Here is a 25708-nt window from a genome sequence, read left to right as displayed (position 1 = left end):
GCTGGTGAGTACCACGTACCAGGCTACTCTAATGAGTTCATGGAGTCTAATCAATACTGCTAGAGCTGACGGACAGCGGCCTACTGACGCAAGCACCTGCGCTAAGGAGACCACGGGCTGGGCACAATTACCTGACCCTGCTGGGAAGTCTGGGGCTGTGTGGCTTTTTACCTGTTGGGCCAACGAGAAGAGGTCCTGATGCAGCGCCAGCACAGCTCTGTAGAACGCCCCATCGTGCGTGTCCCGAGGGATCATGCAGGTGTACTCTTCCATGCTGTCCCACTGGCCTAGGCACACACACACACAGAGGAAGCACCGGGGTGGTCAGCCGGCTGTGCTAGAGGCAGTGTCTCCCATAGGTTTTGCCAATGTCACCCTCATTTAGCTTAGGGGACGAACAAACCCGGTGAATCTGAGCCTGAGGTACCCAAATCCAGTGAAGACACATGTGGGGTGGAGGTAACAAAGTCCCGTCTGTCTTCCTAACTCAGGAGCCCCATGAGCCATGAGAGCACACGAGTGCAAACACACTGGCGGCTCGCACACGGCACCTCGGGAACCTGGCGGGGAGCCACGGCGGCTTTCCTCCCCGGCAGGGGAGCACCTCCCGGGTCAGTGCTGTGTGGGGAAATTGCCTTTTTCTCTAAGCAGCTGGAAGTGGCCATTCCACAGATAGGGGACAGGAACAGACACACGGCTTGCCTGTTTTACTGGCAGAATCTCTGCCTCGGGGGGAAGAAATAACTATCTGAAGAGGTTCTGTTATAAGGGAAGACGGGCCGGGTCACAGCACAGCGGTCTCTGTCCCATCAGCCTGGGGAAACGGCTGATCCAGGAAGAGGCTTTGCCCCCCCTGGTGGGCAGAGTGCGCATCACAGGCCAGGATTTCCAAGACCATCTGCAGAAGGCACCAGCTTCGTGAGCTGCAAGCCGCAGGGCTGCCAATTTTACAAGGCACTTTGCTGCCTTTCCCGTCAGACCATCGGCTCCTCCACTCTCTGTGCCTCTGGGCGAAAGCAAACAGCAAACGATGACTCCTCAGGAAGCAATTTGTTTTTGAAAAATGTTCCGGATCCAGCCCAGAGCTCATGAAAGCAAAGGAAATAACTGTTGTGACTCAGGAGGGATGGAACAGGCGGAAGGTTACGTAACCTTCCCGCGGCCTCCGTGGGCGAAGCTGTTCACCTGGGTCATCTCCGTCCCCGCTCCCCTCCCAGCACACACACTGCTAATCCTCTGGGCTGGGCCTGACGTCTGAACGTCAGAACGCTACCCAGGCCTGCCGAGATTCAAAAAGTCTCTGCTCAAAAATCCCCTGGGAGCAGGAGTGAGGTAAGTGAGCAGCGGGCAGCAAGAAGAGACAAGACAAAGTGGCAGAAGGGTTCTAACCGCTGAGATGGCACAGGGCGCGTGGGTCTCTCACTACCCTCTCCACGGGTTCTAACCGCTGAGACGGCACAGGGCGCGTGGGTCTCTCGCTACCCTCTCCACGTGGCCATCTAAGTTCTAGGATGCACGTTCAGAAACGAAAGGAGATGGACCGCGGTCTCCTGGAGGACACGAACTCCAGCGACCACACTGGATCAGGAGGCGGACTGAGCGTGTGACAGGAAACTGTCAGGGACTGCCTACCTCTAGGCCTCATTTATGAGAGGAAAAGAACCCAGTAGTCTGTTGAAGACAAATGAAAAGCAAACCCACTGTGGTGTATAAGAGATGGATCTGGACTTTTTTTTTTTTTACAGGCAGAGTGGACAGAGAGAGAGAGAGAGAGAGAGAGAGAGAGAAAGGTCTTCCTTTGCCTTTGGTTCACCCTCCAACGGCTGCCGCAGCCGGCGCGCTTTGGTCGGCGCACCGCGCCTATCCGAAGGCAGGAGCCAGGAGCCAGGAGCCAGGTGCTTCTCCTGGTCTCCCATGGGGTGCAGGGCCCAAGTACTTGAGCCATCCTCCACTGCACTCCCGGGCCACAGCAGAGAGCTGGCCTGGAAGAGGGGCAACCGGGACAGAATCCGGCGCCCCGACCGGGACTAGAACCCGGTGTGCTGGCGCCGCAAGGCGGAGGATTAGCCTATTGAGCTGCGGCGCCAGCCGGATCTGGACCTTTGTCGCTGTGTGTTGCACAGAACGCCTCAAGCCCTAGGAAAGCCCTGTGTGGTAAGGGCGCTCCTGAACCCTGAGGGCTGTGTTGACAGACGCACACACGCCTGTGCCGGGAGGACAGGCCACCCCCCTCCATGGGGACAGAAGCTGTGCACACCTGTTCCCTTGTGTCCTTTGTAATAAACCAGAAAACAAAAATACAGCACTTCCCTGAGGTGTGTGAGGTGTCCCAGGACGTTACAGAACCTGAGGCGGGGGTTGTGGGAAGGGATTGATAGCAGGTGAGTCAGAGGCACAAGACAACCTTGGACTAGGCCTGGCGTCTGAAGTAGCAGGCTTGTGGGACCTGGCCCTTGCCCTGTGGGGTCTCACGCTATTTCCAGGTAGGGAGTGTCAGAAGTGAGTGACAGGACATGCGGTTGATGCCTGGTGCTTGGTGCGTGGGAAAATGCCCCACGTCTGGTGTCAGCAGTGTCCTGTGTGTTTCCCTCACCCACTACGTCTTCATTTTGATGCTTGCTCACTGCTTTCCTCGGCCTCTCCACGAAGTTTCCGTTTTCATCCACATCTAACAAGTCAGCAGAAATCACGAGGCGGGAAGCCCAGGGTGGACACAGACGGCTTTTCCGCGTGTGTAGACCTGACATCGCCCTGCAGGTGCCGGCCCCAGCCTCCCTCCCCCACCCTGACTGCGGTGCCTGGGCGGGAGCCTTACCTAGGCCCCATGCAGCTGCAGCAGCCATCCGGGCCATCTTGGCTTGGGTTTCATCATTCACCAAGGTCCACTTTTCACAGCACTGCTGGTGGAGCTGTCCCCTGGAGGAACACAAGTCTTATCCGGTTAACTGAGACCATTACCATGACCTGCCAGTCTTCCTCTCCAGCCCCTGGAGTCAGCTGAGCACCATGGGGGAACTGGCGTTAGGGGCCTACCCTCACGCTGGGAGCCTTTAGAGAACACATTCTAGCGGTCTTATAATAAAATAAGCAAGGCTGGCGCTGGGGCATAGCAGGCAATGCCACTGCCCGCAATACCGGCATCCCATGTGGGCGCCAGTTTGAGTCCTGGCCACTCCACTTCCAATCCAGCTCTCAGCTATGGCCTGGGAAAGCAGTAGAAGATGGCCCGAATCCTTGGGCCCCTGCACTCGCGTGGGAGACCCAGCGGAGGCTCCTGGCTCCAGATTGGCACAGCTCCGGCTGTTGTAGTCAGTTGGGGAATGAACCAGCAGGTGGAAGACTCTCTCTGCCTCGCCTTTTTCTGTGTAACTCTGACTTTCAAATAAATGAATAAACCTTACAAAATAATAATAAAAAAGCAATTGAGCTACTTGTGGCTTCTGTGGCTTGGTGCCTATAGTCTGTCTCTGAGTGAGTGTATCATGAATAAGGACGACATCTAACTTTATGTGAAGTGAAATGCTGTGAACATCTGGCCCCTTCATAAATATTAAATAGCTTCTCTCCTATGCCAATGAGCCCTGAGCTCTTTCCTGCTGGCAAGTCTACAGAGAAAGCAATCTGAGGAGACACATCTGGACTTCCATTTGGGGCTGAAACTATAGTATGAGAAGTGGCTCTGAAAGTACAGACGGTTTCAGGCTAACAGGAAGTCACGCTGTACAGGAACAAGGCCCTACAGGGGTTGTGCCCACAGACATGTAGGTGCATGTGGGTGGGGCTCTGAGCTGTAAGCTGGGAGTGGTGCCTTGGAGACCCCAGGACAGACAGCAGAGCAGGGAGCTCCTACCACTGGCCGAAACTGCTACCCTCCCACGTCCCACTTCTCAATGAATGGAAACAAAAGAAAAAGCATAGAGGCCGTTCATTTTCTAAGCATCTTTTGTTGGGGTCCTGCCTGGAGGTAGGAGAGAAAGCTCTGTGATCTCCACTGGCCCTTCTGACCCTAGAATCCAGACACTTCCAGCTGGGGAGCACAGGCAAGGCAGCGCCACCCGCTTCTGTGCCGCGGCTCTGGGGTTTAGCTGCCCCTGGCAGGGGCAGGTCGGAGCAAGCTCAGCGATTACAGTGCACGACCTGTACCCGAGGGGCAGAGCAGGCAGCAGTGAACAGCCCTCAGAGCCTGCAGAACGCCCGAGTCCGAGCTCTCAAGGGCAGGAGAAGGGGCGGCCAAATCAAACAAAACTACCAGACTCTTGGGAACAGCTGGGCTGGGTGCTCCGACCCCCTCTTGAGGACAGGCAAAGGCCACCCCCTGGGCCTGCCTCTCCCACCCACTGCAGCGAAAGGCTTACTCAGAAACTTTGTGATCTCTTCCCAAGATCTGCTCTGAAAGAGCAGAGGCTGTCAGGAGCAGCGTGAGCAGGGCACCGGCTACAGGTGTGGCTGTGTGTGCTGTGGGCCTGGGGAGCAGAGCAGCGTGGGGGAGGGAGGGCGTCTCAGCTCACTGGTAACTCAGATCACTCCTGACACCACCTCTGGCATCTTCAGGACGTGCACTCAAAGCAGAAGAAGTGCAGAAATTGCACCCTAAACAGAACTGGCTGAATAAACCGTATCAGAAAACCGCATACCGTCTGCTTTTCTCTTCTTTCAAAACCTCTTAGTCTTCCCCTGCATTCTTAAGTCCCTGGGTCAGCATCCCTGACCACCTGCACTTTGCAGGTGATGATAAAACTGGAAAGAACCCAAGAGACTGCAGGGATACGGGACCGAGCAGTGCAGCGCTGGGAGGCCTGTGTCACTCTGCTCTGGGCAGACCTCAAGCAAGCTGTCTCACTTCCACGAGCGCATCTCCAGTCTCCTCCAGTGCTCGAAGCTGTCCCTTCCAACCTGGCCAGAGAGCGGTTTTCTTACTCTCTCTGCCTCTCAAAAAACAAACAGAAACAGCTGGAAGGGGACAGGACCAGGAACGGTTTCAAGGAAAAAGAAATGGTGGGAGAATTTCAAATAGCAGAAAAAGGAGAAGAGGAAGACAATTCAGGGAACCAAGGGAATGCAGGCAGGGTTTGCAGAGGAGAGAACAGCTTGGCCAGAGCTGATTGAGACAGCTCACTGAGAAGTGAACTGAAGAAGCGGGCTGCAGCCAGGCTGGCAGAGTTACATATAAATCCACAGACAACAGGTAGACAGGACAGCACTGCAGGAACTAACTGGAGTTGAATTTTTTTTTGTGGGACACGGACTCTTTTTTTTTAAGATGCATTTATTTATCTGAAGAGAGGGGTGGAGAGAGAAGAGAGAAAGAGAGAGAGAGAGAGAGAGAGAGAAAGATTTTCCATCTGCTAGTTCACTCTCCAAACAGCCACAGGTTCTGCCCAGGCTGAACCCAGGAGTTAGGAGCTCTATATGGGTCTCCTATGTGGGTGGAGAGGCCCAAGCACTTGGGCCACTGTCCTCTGCTGCTTTCCCAGGCCATTAGCAGGGAGCTGGATGGAAAGTGGAGCAGCCGAGCCTGGATGGTCATGTGGGATGCTGGCACTGCAGGCAGTGGCTTAGCTCGTTGTGCCACAGCGCCAGCCCTGGAGCTCAATGTTAAGAACACTAGTATCTTATTTTATCTTTCTCTTAACAAGATATGGATGGCTGTATGGTACCCAATTTGAAAGCAGAACACGCTGTTTTAGGATAAAATGCGGCTATGTCTTGTCAACACACTTTTCTGTTGCTTTTGATCAGTGCTGTCCTGAAGAACTTTCTACGACGATGGAAATGTTCTCTGTTGACTGTCCAACACAGCAACCCGACCCCATGCTGCTAACGTGACCTAATACACGGCCAGTGCAACTGAGGAACTAAATCTTTAGTTTAGAAACAGCCATTTGTGGCAAGTGGCTTCCTTGCTGGACAGCATTTTCAGATACTTGATAGACGTGGAAACATAAGCTTTAGTTGCATACATGAAGCAGACTGAATTGGATATGCTTCCCCAATCTATCGAGGTGAATGAATATGTAATGTTAATTCATAAGAGTAACTTTCAAATGATCAAATGAGACAGCTAAGCCAGTTTCAAAGACTTTAGACTATATATGTGTATGTGAGCCAAAGCCTAAGGCTGAATTCGATATTAGTTTTTTTTTTTTTTTTACAGGCAGAGTGGACAGTGAGAGAGAGAGACAGAGAGAAAGGTCTTCCTTTGCTGTTGGTTCACCCTCCAATGGCCGCCGCTGCCAGCACGCTGCAGCTGGCGCATCACGCTGATCCGATGGCAGGAGCCAGGTGCTTCTCCTGGTCTCCCATGGGGTGCAGGACCCAAGGACTTGGGCCATCCTCCACTGCACTCCCGGGCCACAGCAGAGAGCTGGCCTGGAAGAGGAGCAACCGGGACAGAATCCGGCACCCCTACTGGGACTAAAACCCGGTGTGCCGGCGCTGCTAGGTGGAGGATTAGCCTATTGAGCCGTGGCGCCGGCCCGACATTCGATTTTTAAACAATACCTTCCATCATCTTCTATCTTGGGAATGTAGTAAATATTAGAAAGTGAAAGTAGCAATCAGTTTGCCAAAAGACCATCTGTAACTAGGTGCAGAAAGCTGAACGTGGCAAAGATCATTCTTTCAGAAGCCTTCTTCTGAGACTGCCCAGTAGTACTCTTGAAATTTGTTAATGTATAAAGCTTCTTTTTTTTAAGATTTATTTAAGATTTTTTTTTAAGATTTATTTGAAAGACAGTTACAGAGAGAGCTAGAGAGAGAGAGAGAGAGATCTTCCATCCACTGATTTACTCCCCAAATGGCAGCAATGGCTGGGGCTGGGGGCCAGGCTGGAAGCCTGGAGCCTTGAGCTTCTCCTTGGATGCAGGAGCCTAAGCACCAGGGCTGTCATCCCCTGCTTTCCCAGGCACATCAGCAGGGAGCTGGATTGGAAGTGAAGCAGGCAGGTCTTGAACTGGCACTCATACGGGATGTCGGAATCGAAGGCAGAGGCTTAACCTGTACGCTACAACACTGGTCCCAATATAGAAATTTTTTAAAAGGCCACAGCAGAGAGCTGGATTGGAAGTGGAGCAGCCGGGACATGAACCAGCGCCCATACAGGGTACCAGCATTATAAAATTTCTAAACACAAATTGCCAATATTAAATAGACTAGGTTTATCAAGATGGTGGAATATCATGCGGCTATTAAAAATGGGCAACGGCCGGCATTGTGGCACAACAGATTAAACCTCTGCCTGTAATGCCAGATCCCATACCAAACCACTGGTTTGAGTCCCAGCTGCTCCGTTTCCAGTCTGGCTCCCTGCTAATACATCTGGGAAGACAGTGGAAAATGGTCCAAGTACATGGACCACCGCCACCCACGTGGGAGACCCAGATAGAGTCTGGGCTCCTGGCTTTAGCCTGGCACATCCGAATCTGTTGCAGCCATTTGGGCAGTGATCTGGCAAATGGGAGCTCTCTCTCTCTCTCTAACTGCCTTTCAAGTAAATAAGTCTTAAAAAATGAATAATAATGAGGAGGCAGTAGCTCTATGGGTGATGACAGTGGAGCAGCGGCCTGGTCTTGTGATGTGAACAAACAAGGCGCAAAACGGTATGAACAACCCATCATCATCAATACATACGCTGGTCACAGGAGCTTAGGACGCATCACCCCCAAGACGGCACCTTGGCAAACTGAGTGTTTTGAGAAGGCAGCAGCAAGGTCATCCTGCGCTTCCCCTCCCCTTCTCCCCAAAGCAGGAAACAACACCTAGCAAAGGTACCCTGTTCTTCCCTTGAGGCAGGCCCAAGACCCTTGTGTCCCAGGAGCCCGCCCTAGACCTGGAGCGCACAGGGACCCAGGGAAGAACCAGCACACTGGCCTTACAGGCTCTCCCATCACCACAGGATCCCGGCATCTTTGCCCTACCCTACTTCTCCATGACTGCGTATTCTTTACTGAGCCACCACGAGAAAACATTTCTTCCCCTTGGGTCCTCATTTCCTGAAGGCTCTCACACCATGTAAAACTTTAATAAATGCCTTTTAGGCTTGTCTCATTGATCCATCTCTTGTTATTGGGCCACAGTCATGAACCCAAGCCAGGCAGAGGAAAAGGTGCTTTTCTTCCCCTGTGCCCCTTAGGGTGCCCCGGAAGCCTTCACCAGGGCCTGGTCCCGGAGCCTGGGCTCTGGATGACGTGGGGGACGGGGCAGGACTGGGACTCCACAGCTCCATCGCTGCACTGTCTTGTGGCATTTCCTACCACGCGCCCATTACTTTTTCAGAAAATGGGAAACAAATGTGGGGAATTTTTTTCTTTAACTAGCCTCTGGGGACAGAGGCACCACATGCACACCAGCCACAGGGCAGCCTGCAGGACTGGCCTCAGGGACCTCAGGCTCGGTGTGGCCCCGAGAGGGCCTGGGAGCTCCTGCCGCACTGCAGGTCGGAAGCTCCAGCTGTGCACCGCTAAGGACGTCCAGATCTCCTCAGTGCAGCCCCCTCAGCCTCTCTGGATGCAGTCGCCTCTCTCGAGCCACACTGTGCTCCCTCTTCACCACCATCCTGCCTCCCTGGTCTGATCTGGTCTGGTCTGGCCAGCACACTTCTGGCTACCCTTCAATCTACTCACTCATTTGCTCTTGAAGGATTCTCTTCATAATTGCAGACCCAACCAGGATGCCTCTCCAAACACCTTTAGTGGCTCCCAGCGGCCTTGAGTGGAAGTCTGAACTTCGAACAAGGTCTGCAAGCCCCTGCCTGTCCTGTTGCCCCCTGGTTACCTCTTTCCAAACCACACCAGGCCCTTCAGCCAAGATGAACACACCAAGCTCCTCACTACATAGTCCAGTTACATTCCCCTTCCATCTGGAAGCCTTCCAAGCCTGGATTAGTGAGCCTTTTATCAGCCACAGCCCAGGGCGTCTCCTTCATTACCGTTGAGGGCTCTGCTGCAACAGCCTGCCATCTGCCTTGTAAGGGCAGGGGCTGTGTCTGTCTCCTTCACTGCCGTGTCTCCGGGGCCTGGACCAGACGTCAGTAACAAGGAAGCCCACGGTTACTGATCCACTGAGTGAAGAGGGGACACACAGCAGCAGGTTCAAGAGAGACTGGGATAATGCACTACAGGGAGGTACGCAGGGTTTTGTCCGGGTCATGTAAAACCACCTAACAATGGTGGAGCAGCGTGTTGCTCCAAATACTTTTTAAATATTGCACTTGATACTGGAAACGGAATGGAGATCACCTGCCTTCAACACTGCCTGATCCTCTCCAACCCCAGACCACGCCCAGCGTTGTCAGAGGACTTACCACTGCCCCCCTGGACATCTACCCCCTCCTCCCATACCTACTTCCTAATTCCCAGCCCCGCCTTCAAGGAGCACCACACAGCCACTCTACTCTCTCCTGCAGGCTCCCAAAGCAGTCCGCACCTACCACTGTCAACGACCCCCGGCTCTGAGCACTATCGGTGTGTGTGCTTGTCCCAACAGCCTCACAGTAAGGACCGTTCTGGGCTCTTCTGTATCCCTGCAGTCCGGCCTGGCGCTGAGCACACAGAAAGCATTTAGCAAGGTGAAGCACCTCAAGAGGGCACTCACTGTCCCCTTTTCCTGAAAGCATGGCAAGAGCTACAAGGAGACAAGGCAGCAGGACACAAATGTGAGACTTTCACACCAGCCAAGGTCGAGGAAGCAGGTGGAAGGAGTGGGTGCAGGCCCATGCTATCCTGCCCTATGGCATTAAGTTTAAAAAAAACACTATATAGCAGCTAAGACGGAAGAGAGATAAAAACACCAAAGTGATAGAGGATTTCTGGGGACACATCCAGCCAACGCCACGAGAGTGAGGCGGGGCTCTGCCGTGGGAAGCTCACCATTCCCCCAGGGCCTCCAGACAGCGCATGCGGCCCAGCATCAGCTCAGGGTCATCCTTGTTGGTGTCCATTTTCTTGTCATAGGCCACGAGGGCGTCCTCCCACTCGTGCAGCTTCTCATACCACGTGGCCTGGATCTCCTGCCCGGTGGGAGAGAAAGGACCGCTGTGAGGCACAGAGAACGAGGGGCACTGTCTACCTCCACACGCTCCTTCCTAAGGCGCCGTGCTGTATGCAGTCACTGCACCTGTCGCAGGAGGTGGCGTGGATGGGGAGGAAGCTGAGCCTGTCTGAAACTGAGGGCGGCGAGCGGGCTCCTTGGCACGCGGCCGCAGGACCCTGGGGCAGCGAGCAGATGTGGCTGCGCTCCTCCCCAACCCTTCCTGCCCAGGCCCAGGCGTCACCAGCCACGTGGCAGGGATGGCTGCTGCTTTTCTGCTGGGGCAGGTGTAGGAACCAAGCCACATCTGCATCCCTGCTGGAGGAAAACAACTCACTCTTTCAAAGCTCTTGATCCTCTGTTTCTTAAGGCTAAAAATGCAGGAAAGAAGAATTTACAATATAACACTAGCACTTAAGATTGGAAACCCTTCCCACCCTTCTTCTACAGTCTCCTGTCCAGTGTTCCCTCTCACAGTGCTTGGCAGTTCTACCTGCGTCAGGGCCAAAGGAGGGATTCCATTGCCCTGGGCAGCTGGAGGCGGGGGCGCCACGCTGGGACTGAGTGTTGTCCACGTGAGTCAGAGGAACTGCAGTCTTGAAGTTACAGACTACGGCTCTTAAAATTATTGGGAGGCTATTTTATGTGCTGTCTGCCCTCCATCTGCCCTCCACCTCAGCTCGACTTCTGGGCTTCTTCTTCATCAGTTCAGTAAACGACTGTTTCCCTAGCAGGCCAGGGTATAGCTCTCCAGGGATTTCTTTAACAATACGATTCCACAGTGGAATTTGTGTGATACAATGCAGGGCCCACATTAATGTCTCCCATTGCCCTCCTAATCTTTCCAAATAACACTGATGCTGCTCTAGCACACACACTAACAGCGACTCTGCTGAGCCGCCTCAAAAAGAACCTTCTTCTGGAACCTGTCGGGAGGGCAATCACATTCTAGTCAGCTCGCACCCACTGCCCTCACCCCGTCTCACTTCCGGAGAGCCAGGCCCTCTGCTGCCCCCGCATGGAGTGTGCTGCTGTGGCAGCCCCTCCCCCCAACCCCCATGCCAGTGGACTCTGTCAACACAGCCGCAGTCTTATCTGGTCCCCTGGAAGGGACACTCTCTGAGCTTCATCCTCCAAGTCTGTTCAGAATAATGCCTCTCTCTCACGCCGAAACATGAACGCAAGCTACGAGAAGAGACTACAGAGGCAGTGTAACATCACAGTCCCTTGAATGAGAAAGCGGCAGTGGTAAATGTCCCACTCGGGATTTCTGCACCGGTGGAAAAGAAAGCGGCGAGTGACTAACGTGTCTGTGTGAACATGCAGAAAGCAGGGGCAGCCCGTGGAGCAGGTCACGCAGAGGTCAGGGTGTTTTGAATTGCAATAGGTTGCAGAAACTATAAGGTTTAGGCAATGAATCACACAAAATTCTAATGCGATTGCTGTTACATAAATTGTGCTGAGAAAGCGCAGGCTCTGCCAAGACAAAAGCAAACCATTGTCAAGCTTAATATGATTCAGCTACCTAAATATAACAGAAAATCCACCCCGGGCTTAGCAATAACCCTGCAGCTAATGGCCACCTTCAGGACCTGAAGATGGAGGACGCTTCATTTGAGGCTGGCGCTCTGAGCACAAACCATCTGCTGGCAGGTCACCTGAACGCCAGATGTCACGGCGTCCTTGCTGCGATCAGCACTTGCTGGGCACTGCGCTCCAAGGGCGGCAAAGAGGAGCACAGTGCGCTCTGGGTGGGGGACGCACGGGCCCTGCTGGCCCACTGTCTTCCCTCTGCAAACAGGGACTGCGGCAAAGATGGGTGAGACGAGACCCAGGTCTCTTTCGTCATCCTCTGGACGGATGCTACTTTGGTCTGGTTACAGATAATATGCGCTAGAGATGGCAGAAGACCCCCTTGAGGGTTTCAGTCCAATTTGCTAGTGCTTGTGTGAGGCAAAGGGAAAGACAATCGAAACCTGGGGGGTGGTCCCCGATTCCTTCCTGCCCACACCCAGGCTCTTGATCAAGGCCGTGCAGAGCGAGCGCCCTCCACGCCGCATCAAAGGCTCCTCCTCAGACAGATGCTCTCGGAGCTTCCGGCCTCCCAGGATTCCATGCTAAGCTGGCTGAGTCGATGCTTTACATATTTGATGACCAAATATAATAATAAAACATTTTCATATTGGCAGGGCAACACGACAGCAGAGAAGCAGCTACGTGAGCAGTGAAGAAACAGAAAATCCCTCAACACCAGTGTCAATGCCCGTCTAGTTTTTCTGTAGAATGGTCATGTTTTCCTGAGTCTGCACTGAGTGCTAACTGTGGGCCACCGCAATGAGCGCTGGCACAGATGACACAGAGGTAACTCTGATCAGGCCAGACGCCTGGGCCCTCAGACTGCCTGGGTTCAAGTCTTGGTTTTGACATTCACTCTGTGGGCTCAGACAGGTGCTTAACCTGCTGGGCTCAGTCTCCTCCTCTGTACAATGGGATAACTTGTGGTGGAGACCGAATTCAATGACGTATGTACGGCACTTTCCAAAGGGCTTGGCACTTGGTCTGAGCTTGGCGACTCAGTGACGGCTGATGATTAAATTCTACTCTTAGGGCCTGCGGGCAAATGGAGTCCCGAGAGCCACTGTCGGTTCCTTTCCTTAAGACACAAGGTAAGTCAGTCACAGACTACAAATTGGGGGCAACAAAAGAGGAAGGTAACTTTCTCAAGGTCATGGCTGAGTGCCTCCCTAACCAGGTCGCTACCTCTTGTTTCCTAGAAGGGATGGGGCACTCACCAGCTCTCCGAAGTGTTTCATGGCATACTCCAGCACCCCGGCAGCTGCCTCCGGCTGCTGAAGCTTATTATTGATGCTGAGGAAACAGAAGGAAGAGGCGATTAAGTCACACATCTGAGGGTGCAAGTGTCAGGTCACTCGTGGGCAGAGGGCCCACCAAGCGCGCTGGGGACAATGCTGTGCAGGCGCGGCGAGAACGGCACTTACTCTCCTTTGCCACCCAGGAAGCTCAGCTCCAATGACGATCCCTTACCCTTAGTGGGGGGAGAGACAGACGGGGTTCCTCCCAGATACCGCCAGGCAGGCAGCACCTGTTCGTTTCTTAAAACTAGACATCCTGGGTCCACAACTGTCCCCGCGGCAGTGCACAGCCACGAGCTCCCTCTCATTTCGTAACCCTTACCTCTTCTCACAAGTTGCCTTCAGGAACAGGAATAACCAAAATTAATCAAAATCTCAGGACTCCGTGAGTACCAGAGAAGGCATGAGGCTGGCTCAGGGGGACTGCCTGTGCAGCCCTGCAGACTGCTCCCCCGGAAGAACTCCCCTTCCCCGCCTTACACCAGCCTGTGAAGGGACCACACTCAGGTTACTCGGGCTGGCCTCTGGAGTGGAAATGCCTGTCACCAGTGACACCCTGCTTTGCTGATGCCAGTTCCAAGCAGTACGTGGCCCGCGGGGCCAGAGGAACTTTAACTATATGCAAGCAGCCGGGCAGTGCCGTTGGTGTGGTATATGGGGGCAGCTGGCCAGTGCTACCCAAAGGCCTAGTGCCAGCATCAGTTAACCAGAGATACCACAAGGAGGCCCCGTGAGCAGGAGAGCTGCAGGGCTCAGACCCTTGTCCCAACAGGGACTTGTGCAACTATACCCAACACCAAACACAAGTCCGAGTTACGGAAGGGAGGGGAAGAAGGAGGGGAAGCAGGCTTGAGAAAGTCACATGGGACATCCACAATTACACCTGTTTATTGGCAGGGGCAAAATGTGACACACCAACTAGGAAACGTGGCCAGGTTTAAGGAGCAAGGATTCCGTCTACTGTGCTGAGTGCAACTGTCCACCTGACTGGAATTACCTTTCAGGGGCGGCTGGGAAATTCCAGGATTTGGGTTCCATGTGTAATATGGCAAGAGATCGCTGTTATAAATATTATGTTTAAAAATCCAAATTCCACATTTCTTCCAATAAAACAGAGTGAGAACTGCCCAGAAATCTGATGCAGCCGAAGTTAACATTTGTGAAAGTAATAATCTAATGGCTCACGTTTACAAAGCACATTTCAAGTAATCTTTCCAACCCATCACTGCTCTGACCTCACACACCCCTAGCAGGGAGGGAAAGGTGCTGTCAGCCCTGTTCCAGACTGGGGAAACCAAGGCCCAGCAAGAGTGGTGATGGCCCCCAGCCCAGTCTACATAGACAGGGATGGCCTCCACGTTTCTCTGTTAAGGCGAGGTGGGGGTGGTTCGAGTAATCCACCTGCTGTAACTTTATCCTCAGAAGCATACCTTAATGGAATATGAGAGGCGAGACAGTTAGATGGGAGGCGACTGGGCCATGTGGGATTTATCGTGGGAGAGGCTTTGTCACAGAAGGAAGTTCTCTGGCTGGCTTGCTCTGTAGTCCTGCCCACAATCCAGCCCGGCAGGAGGGCCCCACCCGGAGACCAGCAGGTGCTGGCGCCGTGCTCTCGGCTTCCCAGCCTCCTGAACTCCTGGTCCTTATAAATTACCTGCTCCAGGTACACGCACAGAAAGTTGTGCTGAGAACAACCCCGACACATGGAAGCAGCTTTGCAATCGGTCATGGGCAGCGGCTGGAGAATGCAAAGAGCAGACCAGAAAACGCCTGAGTCGCCAGGAGTGGGGCGCTAAGGGCAAGTCAGACGGGGGTCTGGGAGAAGACAAGGTGACCAGGGACAATCAGGAACTCCTTAGAGTTAAGCAAGTGGTTGTGACCAGAAGCTGATAGGAATGTGGACGGTAAAGCTACCCCGTGAGGTCTCAGGTGGAACAGAGAGAAAGATATGGGAATCCACAGTGAAGGCCATCTATGCTATAAACTTGGCTGGACTGTGTCCATGCCCGAAGGCTTTATGGAATGCAGAAGGTAAGAACAAAGAATCAGGGGGCACAGCCGGTTAAGCATCCACCTGCGGAGCCAGCATTCCATATGGACGCCAGTTCAAGTCCTGGCTGTTCCACTTCCAATCCAGCTTCCCCCTGATGGCCTGGGGAAGCAGTCAGTAGAAGATGGTCCAAGTCATCGGGCCCTTGCACCTGTGTGGGAGACCCAGAGGAAGCTCCTGGCTTTGGACTGGCCCAGCTCTGGCCATTGTGGACATTCGGGGAGTGAACCTGCAGATAGAAGACCCATCTCTTCCTCTCTCTGTAACTCTGCCTCTCAAGTAAATAGGTAAATTTTTTTTAAAAGGACAAAGAATTAGGACACGTGGTAGAAGAGAAATCTATTCAACAAAGTGTTCAGGCTTCTGCATGGCTGCTTTTAGCCACTTACATGAAGTTTAAAGAGGGGAGAAATGACCCAAAGACAGAATTCATAGTCAAAAGGAAAGCAAAGCTAGACGGTTTGGAAAACACAGCCGTGTCCTGAGTTAGAGAATGAAAGAACATTCTCTGGAGAGGGCACCAAGGGTGTGACTGAGCTGGGGAGAGATCATCAAGACGCTGGGAAAGGCCCTGACAGCATTTCAGAGAGCCCCACGGCTGCCCTGCACCACAGGCCGGAAGGTGGAAGGGTCTGGGCGACGGCCCAGGGCTCCTCCGCAAGCTCACTGCCTGGGGCTGCCCAGGACTCTGCTCCTGGAATCCCTGAGCGGCACTGCTCGGCCACTCCAGCTGTGGTTCAAGGGGCCCCGCGTTGAGCTTGCCACTGCAGAGAACACGAGTCACAGACCCTGGTGGTGTCTATGTGATGCTGTAGGCACATGGATGCACCAGTCATGGAGGCACAGAGGCCTCCGCCTACATCTCAAAGGGTGCCTTGGACAACCTGGGGCACAGGCAGAGACTTACTGCAGGGGCAGACCCACCACAGAGAGCCTGCAATAAGACAATGCCAAATAGAAATCTGGGATTGGAGCTGCCCCAGGCAGAGGTACAGACACAGACTTCAACCTGTGAGAACTGAAGCATAGGCAGAGCCCAGGAAAGCCATAGGAGTAGAGCTGTGGGAGGCCCTGGTAGCCCAATTTCTGCACCAGTGTCCAGGAAGTAAGGGAGGGAGAGTATTTCACTTTTATTAAACAGAAATAATTATTCAAAAAAGGGATTTATTTATCTGAAAGGCAGAGCTACAGAGAGAGCGGGAGAGACACAGAGATCTTGCATCTGCTGGTTTATTGCCTAAATGGCTGCTACGACTGGAGCTGGGCTGATCCAAAGCCAGAAGCCATTTCCTAGTCTCCCACATGGGTGCAGGGGCCCAAGGACTTTGACTATCTTCTGCTGCTTTCCCAGGCACATCAGCAGGGAGCTGGATCAGAAGTGGAGAAGCCAGGGCTCAAACTGGTGCCCCTATGGGATGCTGTGCTGCAGGTATTGGCTTTACCTGCTATGCCACAGTGCCAGCCTTGGGAGACTATTTTCACAGCCTTGAGATTTTTTTTTTTAAATTTTTTTTGACAGGCAGAGTGGACAGTGAGACAGAGAGAGACAGAAAGAAAGGTCTTCCTTTTGCCGTTGGTTCACCCTCCAATGGCTGCTGCGGCCGGTGCATCGCACTGATCCGAAGCCAGGAGCCAGGTGCTTCTTCCTGGTCTCCCATGCAGGTGCAGGGCCCAAGCACTTGGGCCATCCTCCACTGCACTCCCGGGACACAGCAGAGAGCTGGCCTGGAAGAGGAGCAACCAGGACAGAATCCGGCGCCCCGACTGGGACTAGAATCCAGCGTGTCGGCGCCGCAGGTGGAAGATTAGCCTATTGAGCCACGGTGCCAGCCCACAGCCTTGAGATTTAACGTGGTTTTCTCTGTTGAATTTGTTTGTGCATGTGTGTTTTAATTTGAGAAAGAAAGAAAGATACAGCACTTTCATCTGCTGGTTCACTCACGAAATGCCTGCAATGGCCAGGAGGCTGAGGCCAGGAGCCGGGGACTCAGGTTTCTTATGTGGGCGGCAGGGGCCAGGAGGCTGAGGCCAGGAGCCGGGGACTCAGTCCAGGTTTCTTATGTGGGCAGCAGGGGCCAATTTCTGAGCCCTCACTGCTGTTTGCTTCCTAGCATCTGCAACAGCAGGAAGCTGGAGCCATGGGATGAACCAGGTACTCCAGAGTGGGGTACAGGTACAGTGAGGTACAGAATCTAAACTGTTAGAACCAATGCCTGGCCCTCTCTTGGGCTTTGACTTCTCTGGGACTTGTCCATCCGTCCTTCCTTCCTTCCTTCCTCCCTCCCTCCCTCCCTCCCTCCCTCCCTTCCTTCCTTCCGACAGGCAGAGTGGACAGTGAGAGAGAGACAGAGAGAAAGGTCTTCCTTGTCCATTGGTTCACCATCGCGCTGATCCGAAGCCAGGAGCCAGGTGCTTCTCCTGGTCTCCCATGCGGGTGCAGGGCCCAAAGACTTGGGCCATTCTCCACTGTACTCCCAGGCCACAGCACAGAGCTGGACAGGAAGAGGAGCAACCGGGACAGAATCCAGCGCCCCGACCGGGACTAGAACCCGGTGTGCCGGTGCCGCAGGTGGAGGATTAGCCTATTGAGCTGCGGCACCGGCCTACTTCTTTCTGTCATCTGTTCTCTCTCCTGGAATGTCTATCCTATGTATTTTGGAAGTAGATAATGTATTTGGTTTTACATGTTCACGGTTGGACTAATTTGCCTCAGGCATGTCTTGAGCCTCAGCTATACCAGGTGCAGGTGAGACTTTGGACTTCAGGCTTTTGAGCTGGTGCTGACATCACATAAAACTTTAGGGCTGGGGCTGGCACTGTGGTGTAGTGGGTAAAGCCGCCGCCTGCAGTGCCGGCATCCATATGGGGGCCGGTTCAAGTCCCGGCTGCTCCACTTCTGATCCAGCTCTCTGCTGTGGCCTGGGAAAGCAGTCAGTAGAAGATGGCCCAAGTCCTTGGGCCCCTGCACCCACGTGGGAAGACCCAGAGAAAGCTCTTGGCTCCTGGCTGGGCACTGGCGCACAGCTCCGGCCGTTGCAGCCAACTGGGGAGTGAACCAGCAGATGGAAGACCTCTCTCTCTCTACCTCTCCTTCTCTCTCTGTAAAATAAATAAATCTTTAAAAAACAAAAACAAAACAAAACAAACTTTAGGGCTACTAGGATAAAGTGAGTGCATTTTGGATGTGGAAAAGACACAATCTGGGGGCCGGGGCAGAACACTAAGGGTTTGAATGCATCCTCTTAAACAGCTTTGCATTTGCAGTCAAAAGACCTCGGCCTAAATTTCTAAGTCTAATTCTGACACTGAAGAACAGAGTGGCCATAAACAAGCCACTGTTTTTAATTTTAAATTGTTCTTCCATAAAATGTAGCTACTACCACCTCCTTTACAGGGTTCTTCATGGAATTAAAGCAACACTAGATATGAAATTGCTCAGCAGGTCCTCCATGTGTTTTTTCCAAGGACAAAAATTGCTAGAAATAGAGCTGCAAGCGGCTGTCTGCCGGAAAACCACATGCTTATGGTTGAGACGTAAGCTAGCCCCAGGAAGTCATCAGTCCAAGTTCCAAACTCTTCCTGACAGGGCTATTTGAGCGCCCAGTGCCCAGGTTCTGTCCCCCTCTTCTGTTCATAGCAGCACACAAGTGACCTCATGGAATCTCCTGGGCTCTGGCACTTCCTGCACTGGCCCTAAGCAAAATATGAACCACAGTGTTTTCCATAAGTCAGTCTGCTGCTGGATTCAGAAACACTTTTACTCACAGTGAAACCACAGCATCACAGTTTCCCTTCAGATGTCCTAAATGAGTGCCTCTAAAGGGACCAGCTACTCCCACAGGTGCACTGGGAAGCAGGTCTTAATATCTACTGGTCTTGTAAATCAGGTGCTGGACTTGTCTGCTCACAAGGAGTGGCATAACCTGCTCTATTAATCGATATTACTAGAGGGGCCGGCGCTGTGGCATAGCGGGTAAAGCCGCCATCTGCAGTGTTGGTATCCCATACGGATGCCGGTTCAAGTTCCAGCTGTTTCACTTCCAATCCAGCTCTCTGCTATGGCCTGGGAAAACAGTGGAAGATGGCCCAAGACCTTGGGCTCCTGCACCTGTATGGGAGACCTGGAAGAAGCTTCTGGCTCCTGGCTTCGAACTGACATAGCTCCAGCCATTGTGGCCAACTGGGGAGTGAACCAGCAGATGGAAGACCTCTCTCTCTCTCTCTGCCTCTCCTTCTCTCTCTGTGTAACTCTTTCAAATAAAATAAATAAATCTTTAAAAAAATCGACATTACTAGGTATAGATTTCTGATCTTATAGTTCCTTGAGCCCAAATAAAGATTTTAAAAGTATAAGAAAACAGGAAAAGGGGCCAGTGCTGTGGCGCACCGGGTTAACACCCTGGCCTGAAGCGCCGGCATCCCATATGGGCGCTGGTTCGAGACTGGCTGCTTCACTTCTGATCCAGCTCTTTACTATGGCCTGGGAAAGCAGTGGAAGATGGCCCAAGTTCTCCCACCCATGTGGGAGACCCAGAGGAAGCTCCTGGTTCCTAGCTTCGGATCGGTGCAGCTCCGGCCGTTGCGGCCAATTGGGGAGTGAACCATTGGATGGAAGACCTCTCTGTGCCTCTCCTCTCTCTGTGTAACTCTTTCAAATAAATAAATAAATCTTAAAAAAAAAGAAAAGAGGAAAAAAGAAAGCCAACATACAGTCTATATATTAAAGAGCATACATCCTATGTTATGTGTTATTCTCAGAAGATTGCTGGGACAGCCAAGGTTCTTTTAATCAGAAGAACCTAACTAAGAAACAGACAATCTAGGAGGTCTAGCGATTGTCTTCCAATCTTGTGTTCTGGAACATATTCTATTTTTAATTAGAAATTATAAACATTACTAAAGCTTGATCTACTTTGGAGCCCAAATGACACAAAGACAAAAACAAATACAAGCTTCTTCCTAATCTACTCCTCCCCTTCTTACGCACTAAAGAGAGTTTTCTAATAAGCCAATCAAAGCTTTCTAGTGGTTAGGGACCTCAAAGGAGAACTACAAAGGCGACCTCAACACTGCTATGCTTTGATATAGCCCCTGTAGGGACAGACCAGCAGTTCTGCCAATTAACAAAGAAAATGCATCACACAGCCCTGACTCTTGGAAGAGGAATCTGGGGACTGGAGGTGCACTGCAGCACACCAAGCCACTGCTTGCGACACTGACGGCGCCTAGCAAAGTGCTGACTCGTGTCCTGGCTGCTCCATTTCTGACTCAGCTTCCATTTAATGCAAATGGGAGGACAGCAGAAGATGCTCAAATGGCCGGGTCCTGCCACCCATGTAGGAGACCAGAATGAAGCTCCTGGCTCCTGGCTTCAGCCCGTCCCAGACTCAGTGGCTGTGGTCATTTGAGGAGCGAATGAACAGATGGATTTTTTTCCCTAACATTCTGTCTTTCAAATAAATAAATAAGTAAATCTTAAGCAACAACCACAGAAGGGTCCAAATGAGTCTCCTGCGTAAAACCTCCCACTAGAATGTGCGAGGGCAGGCAGGCTGCAAACACAGCCCCATGGGAAGGCAAGGCATGCCCAGTTGGGTCCATTCAGGGACAACTGCACCTACCATGCAACCTAAGGATGCCTTGAGGTTCATGATAAGCGCTTGTCCAGCAGCAAGGACAATCATGGAAACGTGACAACTGTAACTCAAGGGACTAGAACTCACCCGTGAAAAATGAGTGAGTTCAGTCCAAGAAATGAAAGTCGAGGTCTCCGACCTGAGGATCTTAAGAAAGCATTTATGTGCCAGCGCTGCAGCTCACTAGGCTAATCTTCCGCCTGCGGCACCGGCACCCCAGGTTCTAGTCCTGGTTGGGGGTGCCGGCTCTGTCCCAGTTGCTCCTCTTCCAGTCCAGCTCTCTGCTGTGGCCCGGGAGGGCAGTGGAGGATGGCCCAAGTGCTTGGGCCCCTGCACCCCATGGGAGACCAGGAGGAAGCACCTGGCTCCTGGCTTCAGATTGGCGCAGTGCCAGCTGTGGTGGCCATTTTGGGGGGTGAACCAACGAAGGAAGACCTTTCTTTCTGTCTCTCTCTCTGTCTATAACTCTGCCTGTCAGAAATAAAAAAATAAAAAAGAAGGCATTTATGCCTACCCAGTCTCCTGGACGTACAAAGAAAAGGGATTGTAAGTGCACCAGCCCCTGTTTCCCTTTTTATTACTTCCTCTTTGCCTCTTTTCATTTTTTAAAATTAATTTATTTGAAAGGCAGTTAGAGAGAGAGATCTTACATCGGCTGGTTTACTCCCCAAATGGATATAATGGCCAGGGCTGAGACAGGAGGTCAAAGCCAAGAGCCTGGAACTCCCACGATTGGGAAGGGCCCAAACATCTGGGCCACCTTCCACTGCTTTAGACATTAGAGGGAGCGGGATTGGAAATGGAGCGGCTGGGACTTGAACCAGCACTCATATAGGATGCCGGTGTCACAGGAGGTGGCCTAACTAGCTGCACTACTACGCCAGCCCTCTCTCCTCACTTTCATTTCCTTAGGAAGTTCCTTCTAGGGCTGCATTCCTCTTCTCTTCTCCCAGGGAGTCTGCTGGTGAGTACCGACTGCGGGTGGCAGCGCTCCAGGGAGCTGAGCGAGCAGCAAGCACGGCCCAGTGAAGGAGGGCTGGTCAGGTGGTCAGGAACCTCAGCTCTGTCTTCTTCCCCCATGGCTTCCGCACCTCATCACCGGAGGCAACGTAGTGCAGCAGCAGCAAGAACAAACCTAGCCAGAGACAGTTTATTGGATGTGCTGGGCCTACGTGCTTACTCCTTCATGGACACTGTGTCTCAACATTATGAAGTTGACACTATCACTGATATTCCCACTTGACACTAGGAGAAAACGGGGCCCAGTACGACACGGGCTGTTGGCTGTCATCTTTCTCTTACAGACTTTACCATCTGAAGGTATTCCAATAATCAAGGGTGCACTCAGCTTTCCAGCCTTGGTGTCAGCCGGCACCCTGTGAACAGCGGTGAGATGAGTGACCGGGAGCTGGGTGGGCACCCCCATCAGCTACTCAAGCGCTCTGTTACTAGCCATGCAGGAGCAAGGAGCCCCCGCTGTGCCTTCATTTGACATCTTCACCGACCCTGTGGCAAACACTCCCCTCAGATCCCACACTTTTATTTCCTTTCAGAAGCTACTAATACACGGCACAGCTTTCCGTGTGAGAGCTGGCGTGCCACCACGCAGGCTTTCCCCAGGCTGCTAGGCGTCAAGTGCAGGCTAACCCAACCTCCATGGAAACGCAGGAGTTCCCAGCTCCCGGGCTGCCAGTCTCTGGCCTCCATGGGTGACAACAGGCTGTCCTTTAGTCCCCTTTTAAACTCAAATGCGATTTTCTGAGATGTCAGGCACAGAGCGTATGTTTGGACACGGGAAGAAGTCACCTGTGCTCACTAGCATCCTTCATGAGCAATTCTCGTTTTACAGGGCAGCTGGGAGTTTGCTATAAGCACGCCCAGTGTGCCCCTCAGGCTTTCCCCATTAATGTGGGAGGCTTACAAAGTCACACTATTCAAAGCCCCTGCCCGACAGCAGAGGTGCATTTAATGACACAAACCAGACCCCACTGCTGCTGGCCCAGTGCACAGACCTGACAACAAACAGGTCTAACGAGACCAAAGCCTGGGCAGCAACACGGCCGTGACGACCATGTGCAAAAATGACAGGCCAGCCGTCTCTCTGCAGGCACTGAGGCCAGGAGGAGAGAGACTGGTGCCACAAGCCTCTTCTGAGCTACTGGATGTGATCCAACGGTCGTCGTGACACGGGGGTAGGGTAGATTTGCACCCATATTCCAGGGGGTACACCTGACGGCCATGCTACATAGCTGTGAATCTACAAAGCACAGGGAAACTGCCTGCTGGTGTAATAAACCCAGAGCACGCAGCAGAACCAGGTGGCAGGAAGACAGGAAGAGAGAGAGGACACAGTGGGACAGAATCAGAAGTGGATGAGGCAATTCTACAGACAGATTCAGTCTCACTCATTCCTCCTCCCTTCCCCAGCTCCCTTCCCCCAGATTGAGTTTTTTTTTTTTTTTTTTTAAGATTTATTTATTTACTTGAAAGTCAGAGTTACACAGAGAGAGGAGAGGCGGAGAGAGAGAGAGAGAGAGAGGTCTTCCATCCGATGGTTCACTCCCCAATTGGCCACAACGGCTGGAGCTGTGCTGATCCGAAGCCAGGAGCCAGGAGGTTCTTCCAGGACTCCCACGTGGGTGCAGGGGCCCAAAGACTTGGGCCATCTTCTACTGCTTTCCCACGCCACAGCAAAGAGCTGGATCAGCAGTGGAACAGCCGGGACTCGAACCAGCACCCATATGGGATGCCGTCGCTTCAGGCCAGGGCGTTAACCCGGTGCGCCACAGCGCCGGCCCCAAGATTTAGGTTTTATCAAAGGAGGTTGAGTTGAAGAGCATGAAACCTGGGCAATTCCTGGCAACTGAGGAAAACACTTTCTAGAGTGGAAGAGTTAACAGAGGACGGATCCCCCCTGACGTATTCACATCCCAAACAGACGACGCCAGGCCCCTTTCCTCCCCGGTATCTCCCCTCTCCCGCAGGGTAGGGGAGGTGGGCAGTCTGAGCAGGCTCCCCGGCTGTGAAGGAGTCTCCCTGCCTGGGCAGTGGCCCTGTCGAACGACGGCAGAGAAGCCTGTGCCGGGCGTAGGGCACGCCGACCGCATGATCCTCCCGCTCAAGCTGTCCCTGGGGGCTGTCTGGGGCAGGCTGGGACCCGTTTCACGGAGGAGGAAGAGACTGACTGGAAGGTCTGAATGCCATCCCGCCACGGCCGTCTCCAGAAGGGTCCCCCTAGTCCCCGCTCGGCAGGCCCTGCACTGAGCTCAAACCACTGCACTTGGGCTTGGCAGTTCCTCCTGGTGCGGCCTGCTTAGCTACGGCCCTCCGCTCTTGGCTTGGCACCCTGGGGACCTGCAACGTGGTGCGAGACTCTCCCACACACAGCTCCAGCTGGTGGAATTTCGGGCAGATGAGGAGCACCGGCAGGACATCTGGGGGAACACTCAGGCTCCCCAGCACTGCCACCGCGCATTTATGAGGACATGACCCGCTGGCATCCCAGACTGCCCTGGGCCTTCTTCCTGCTGTCTATTTCTAGTGCAGACTGCTGTCTGCGTTTCACTTGGTTCCCTGTCAAGTGAGAATTCTCTGAATTCTCTTGGCACTGGGCTGGCGACACATGCGCGGCAGCTGACGGGCCTGTGCCAGGTCCAAGCAAGGAGCCCGAGGCGGCGAGCTGAGGCCGCAGCGGACGCTGCTCCGGCCCTGCCCCTGGTCAAGCAGCGCTTCCCGTTCTCCGGCAGAGTGGAAACCACTCCAGACCCTCTCCATTCACTGCTCCCAGCACCCAGAGACAGCGCTGTGCCCAACGTGTGATTAGAGGAGACAGTCTGACTCCCTTACAGGGCCAGGAAGCGGGGCTTGGCTGGGCCCTGGTGCCTGTCAGGCAGCTGACCCAGGGGCCTGGGGACCAGAGGCTGGCCCGCAAAGTCCAGGATGTAAGAGTCTGGTTTTGAACAGAGTGATTTCAAAGGGAAAGGACAGCAGGGAAGACAGAGGCACGGTGAGGACACTTGACTGTGACATGGAGGAGGGCTGGGAGCCTGTCAGAGCAGGCGGTGGGGAAGTGAAGGGAGACTGGACGGTCGCAGAGATACTCAGCCAGAGTCGGGTAATGAATGTGGCAGCACTGGGTCTGGTGGGGTCAGAAGGCAGGAAAAACTGCACTCCTTTTCTGTACCTAAGAGAGAAAAGGCTCACCTGTTACAAGGTTTCAAAGCGGGAACATTGGTGTCCTCAGAGCTCTTGAGGACTTAGAGGCATTGAGATGAAAATCATTTGGTGCAAGAGAGGGGGCTGGTTTCAGGCAGTCAAGACAGGTTCCCAGTGTCTCCAGCTGTGCGTTCTCTGCAAGTCCTCACGTCACCGTGGTCGCAGTTTAAATGGCATGTCTGTCACACGCCAGCTAGAGGACAAGCTCAATCTGCATGTGCGAAAGGTATGGCCCCTTAAGAGTAAAACGGCTGGGATGTTAACAGCTGTCTGAACCAGGAAGAGGTGGGAAAAATCCCATCTTGGCAAGACTGGTCGGGGGCAGCATGTCTTTTTTTAAATTAAGACAACGTTGGAGGAGGGAAGTTCCTACAACAGACTCATCCCGTCAGAGTATTTGCGCCTGTGCAGATTCTGAGTAATTATTTTATACACGGTGAAGACCTGAGCACACTGTGCCTTTTCTCCTAACACAGGCATTTTCCACTTTGAGTCTGCATAATTACTTGGAACGGCTGCATCACCGTTTCACCCGGTGGCAGGCCGTGGGTGGCCCAGGGCACCAGGAGAGCCGCTCCTGAGCTCACAGTCAGCACTGACTCTGCTCCTATGTGACCAGGCCTGCAGCCGTGTACAGGGCCGGCAGTGGGGCTCACAGTGCCCACTGCCCAGCAAGCAGCCGGCTGGCTGCACTTCCAGGCCTCTCCTAACTGGACATGGCGCCCCTACGAGGCACAGAGAGGCGCACAACCCCAGAGTGTCAGAGCACAGGATTTGTGCTGGCCAGGTTTCCAACCAAGGGGGCTGTCAGAGGTGTGCCGTAAAAATGACGAATGGCTGTCACACTCCCAAGGCTCTGGCTGATTTAGGGAGCTATTGGCAGGCGCATCGCTCCCAGCATGTCAGCC

The 25708-nt window shown here is 53.3% G+C and overlaps 1 protein-coding gene across 2 annotated transcripts in view; it reads right to left on the bottom strand.

The window, feature by feature from the left end:
• The window catches only part of MTOR (mechanistic target of rapamycin kinase), a 133721-nt gene that overhangs the window by 35363 nt on the left and 72650 nt on the right, over window positions 1-25708 (bottom strand). For both annotated transcript variants that reach the window (XM_008251668.4, XM_002723353.5), the window contains exons 29-32: window positions 12819-12894; window positions 9867-10006; window positions 2816-2916; window positions 172-287 (exon numbers count right to left, since the gene is read on the bottom strand). In XM_008251668.4, the coding sequence (XP_008249890.1) occupies window positions 172-287; window positions 2816-2916; window positions 9867-10006; window positions 12819-12894 (433 nt within the window). The remainder of the gene's footprint in view (window positions 1-171; window positions 288-2815; window positions 2917-9866; window positions 10007-12818; window positions 12895-25708) is intronic.

The sequence above is a fragment of the Oryctolagus cuniculus genome, chromosome 7 (assembly GCF_964237555.1).
Source record: "Oryctolagus cuniculus chromosome 7, mOryCun1.1, whole genome shotgun sequence".
NCBI classification, from domain to species: domain Eukaryota; kingdom Metazoa; phylum Chordata; class Mammalia; order Lagomorpha; family Leporidae; genus Oryctolagus; species Oryctolagus cuniculus.
This window is presented reverse-complemented; position numbering and strand designations above follow the sequence as displayed.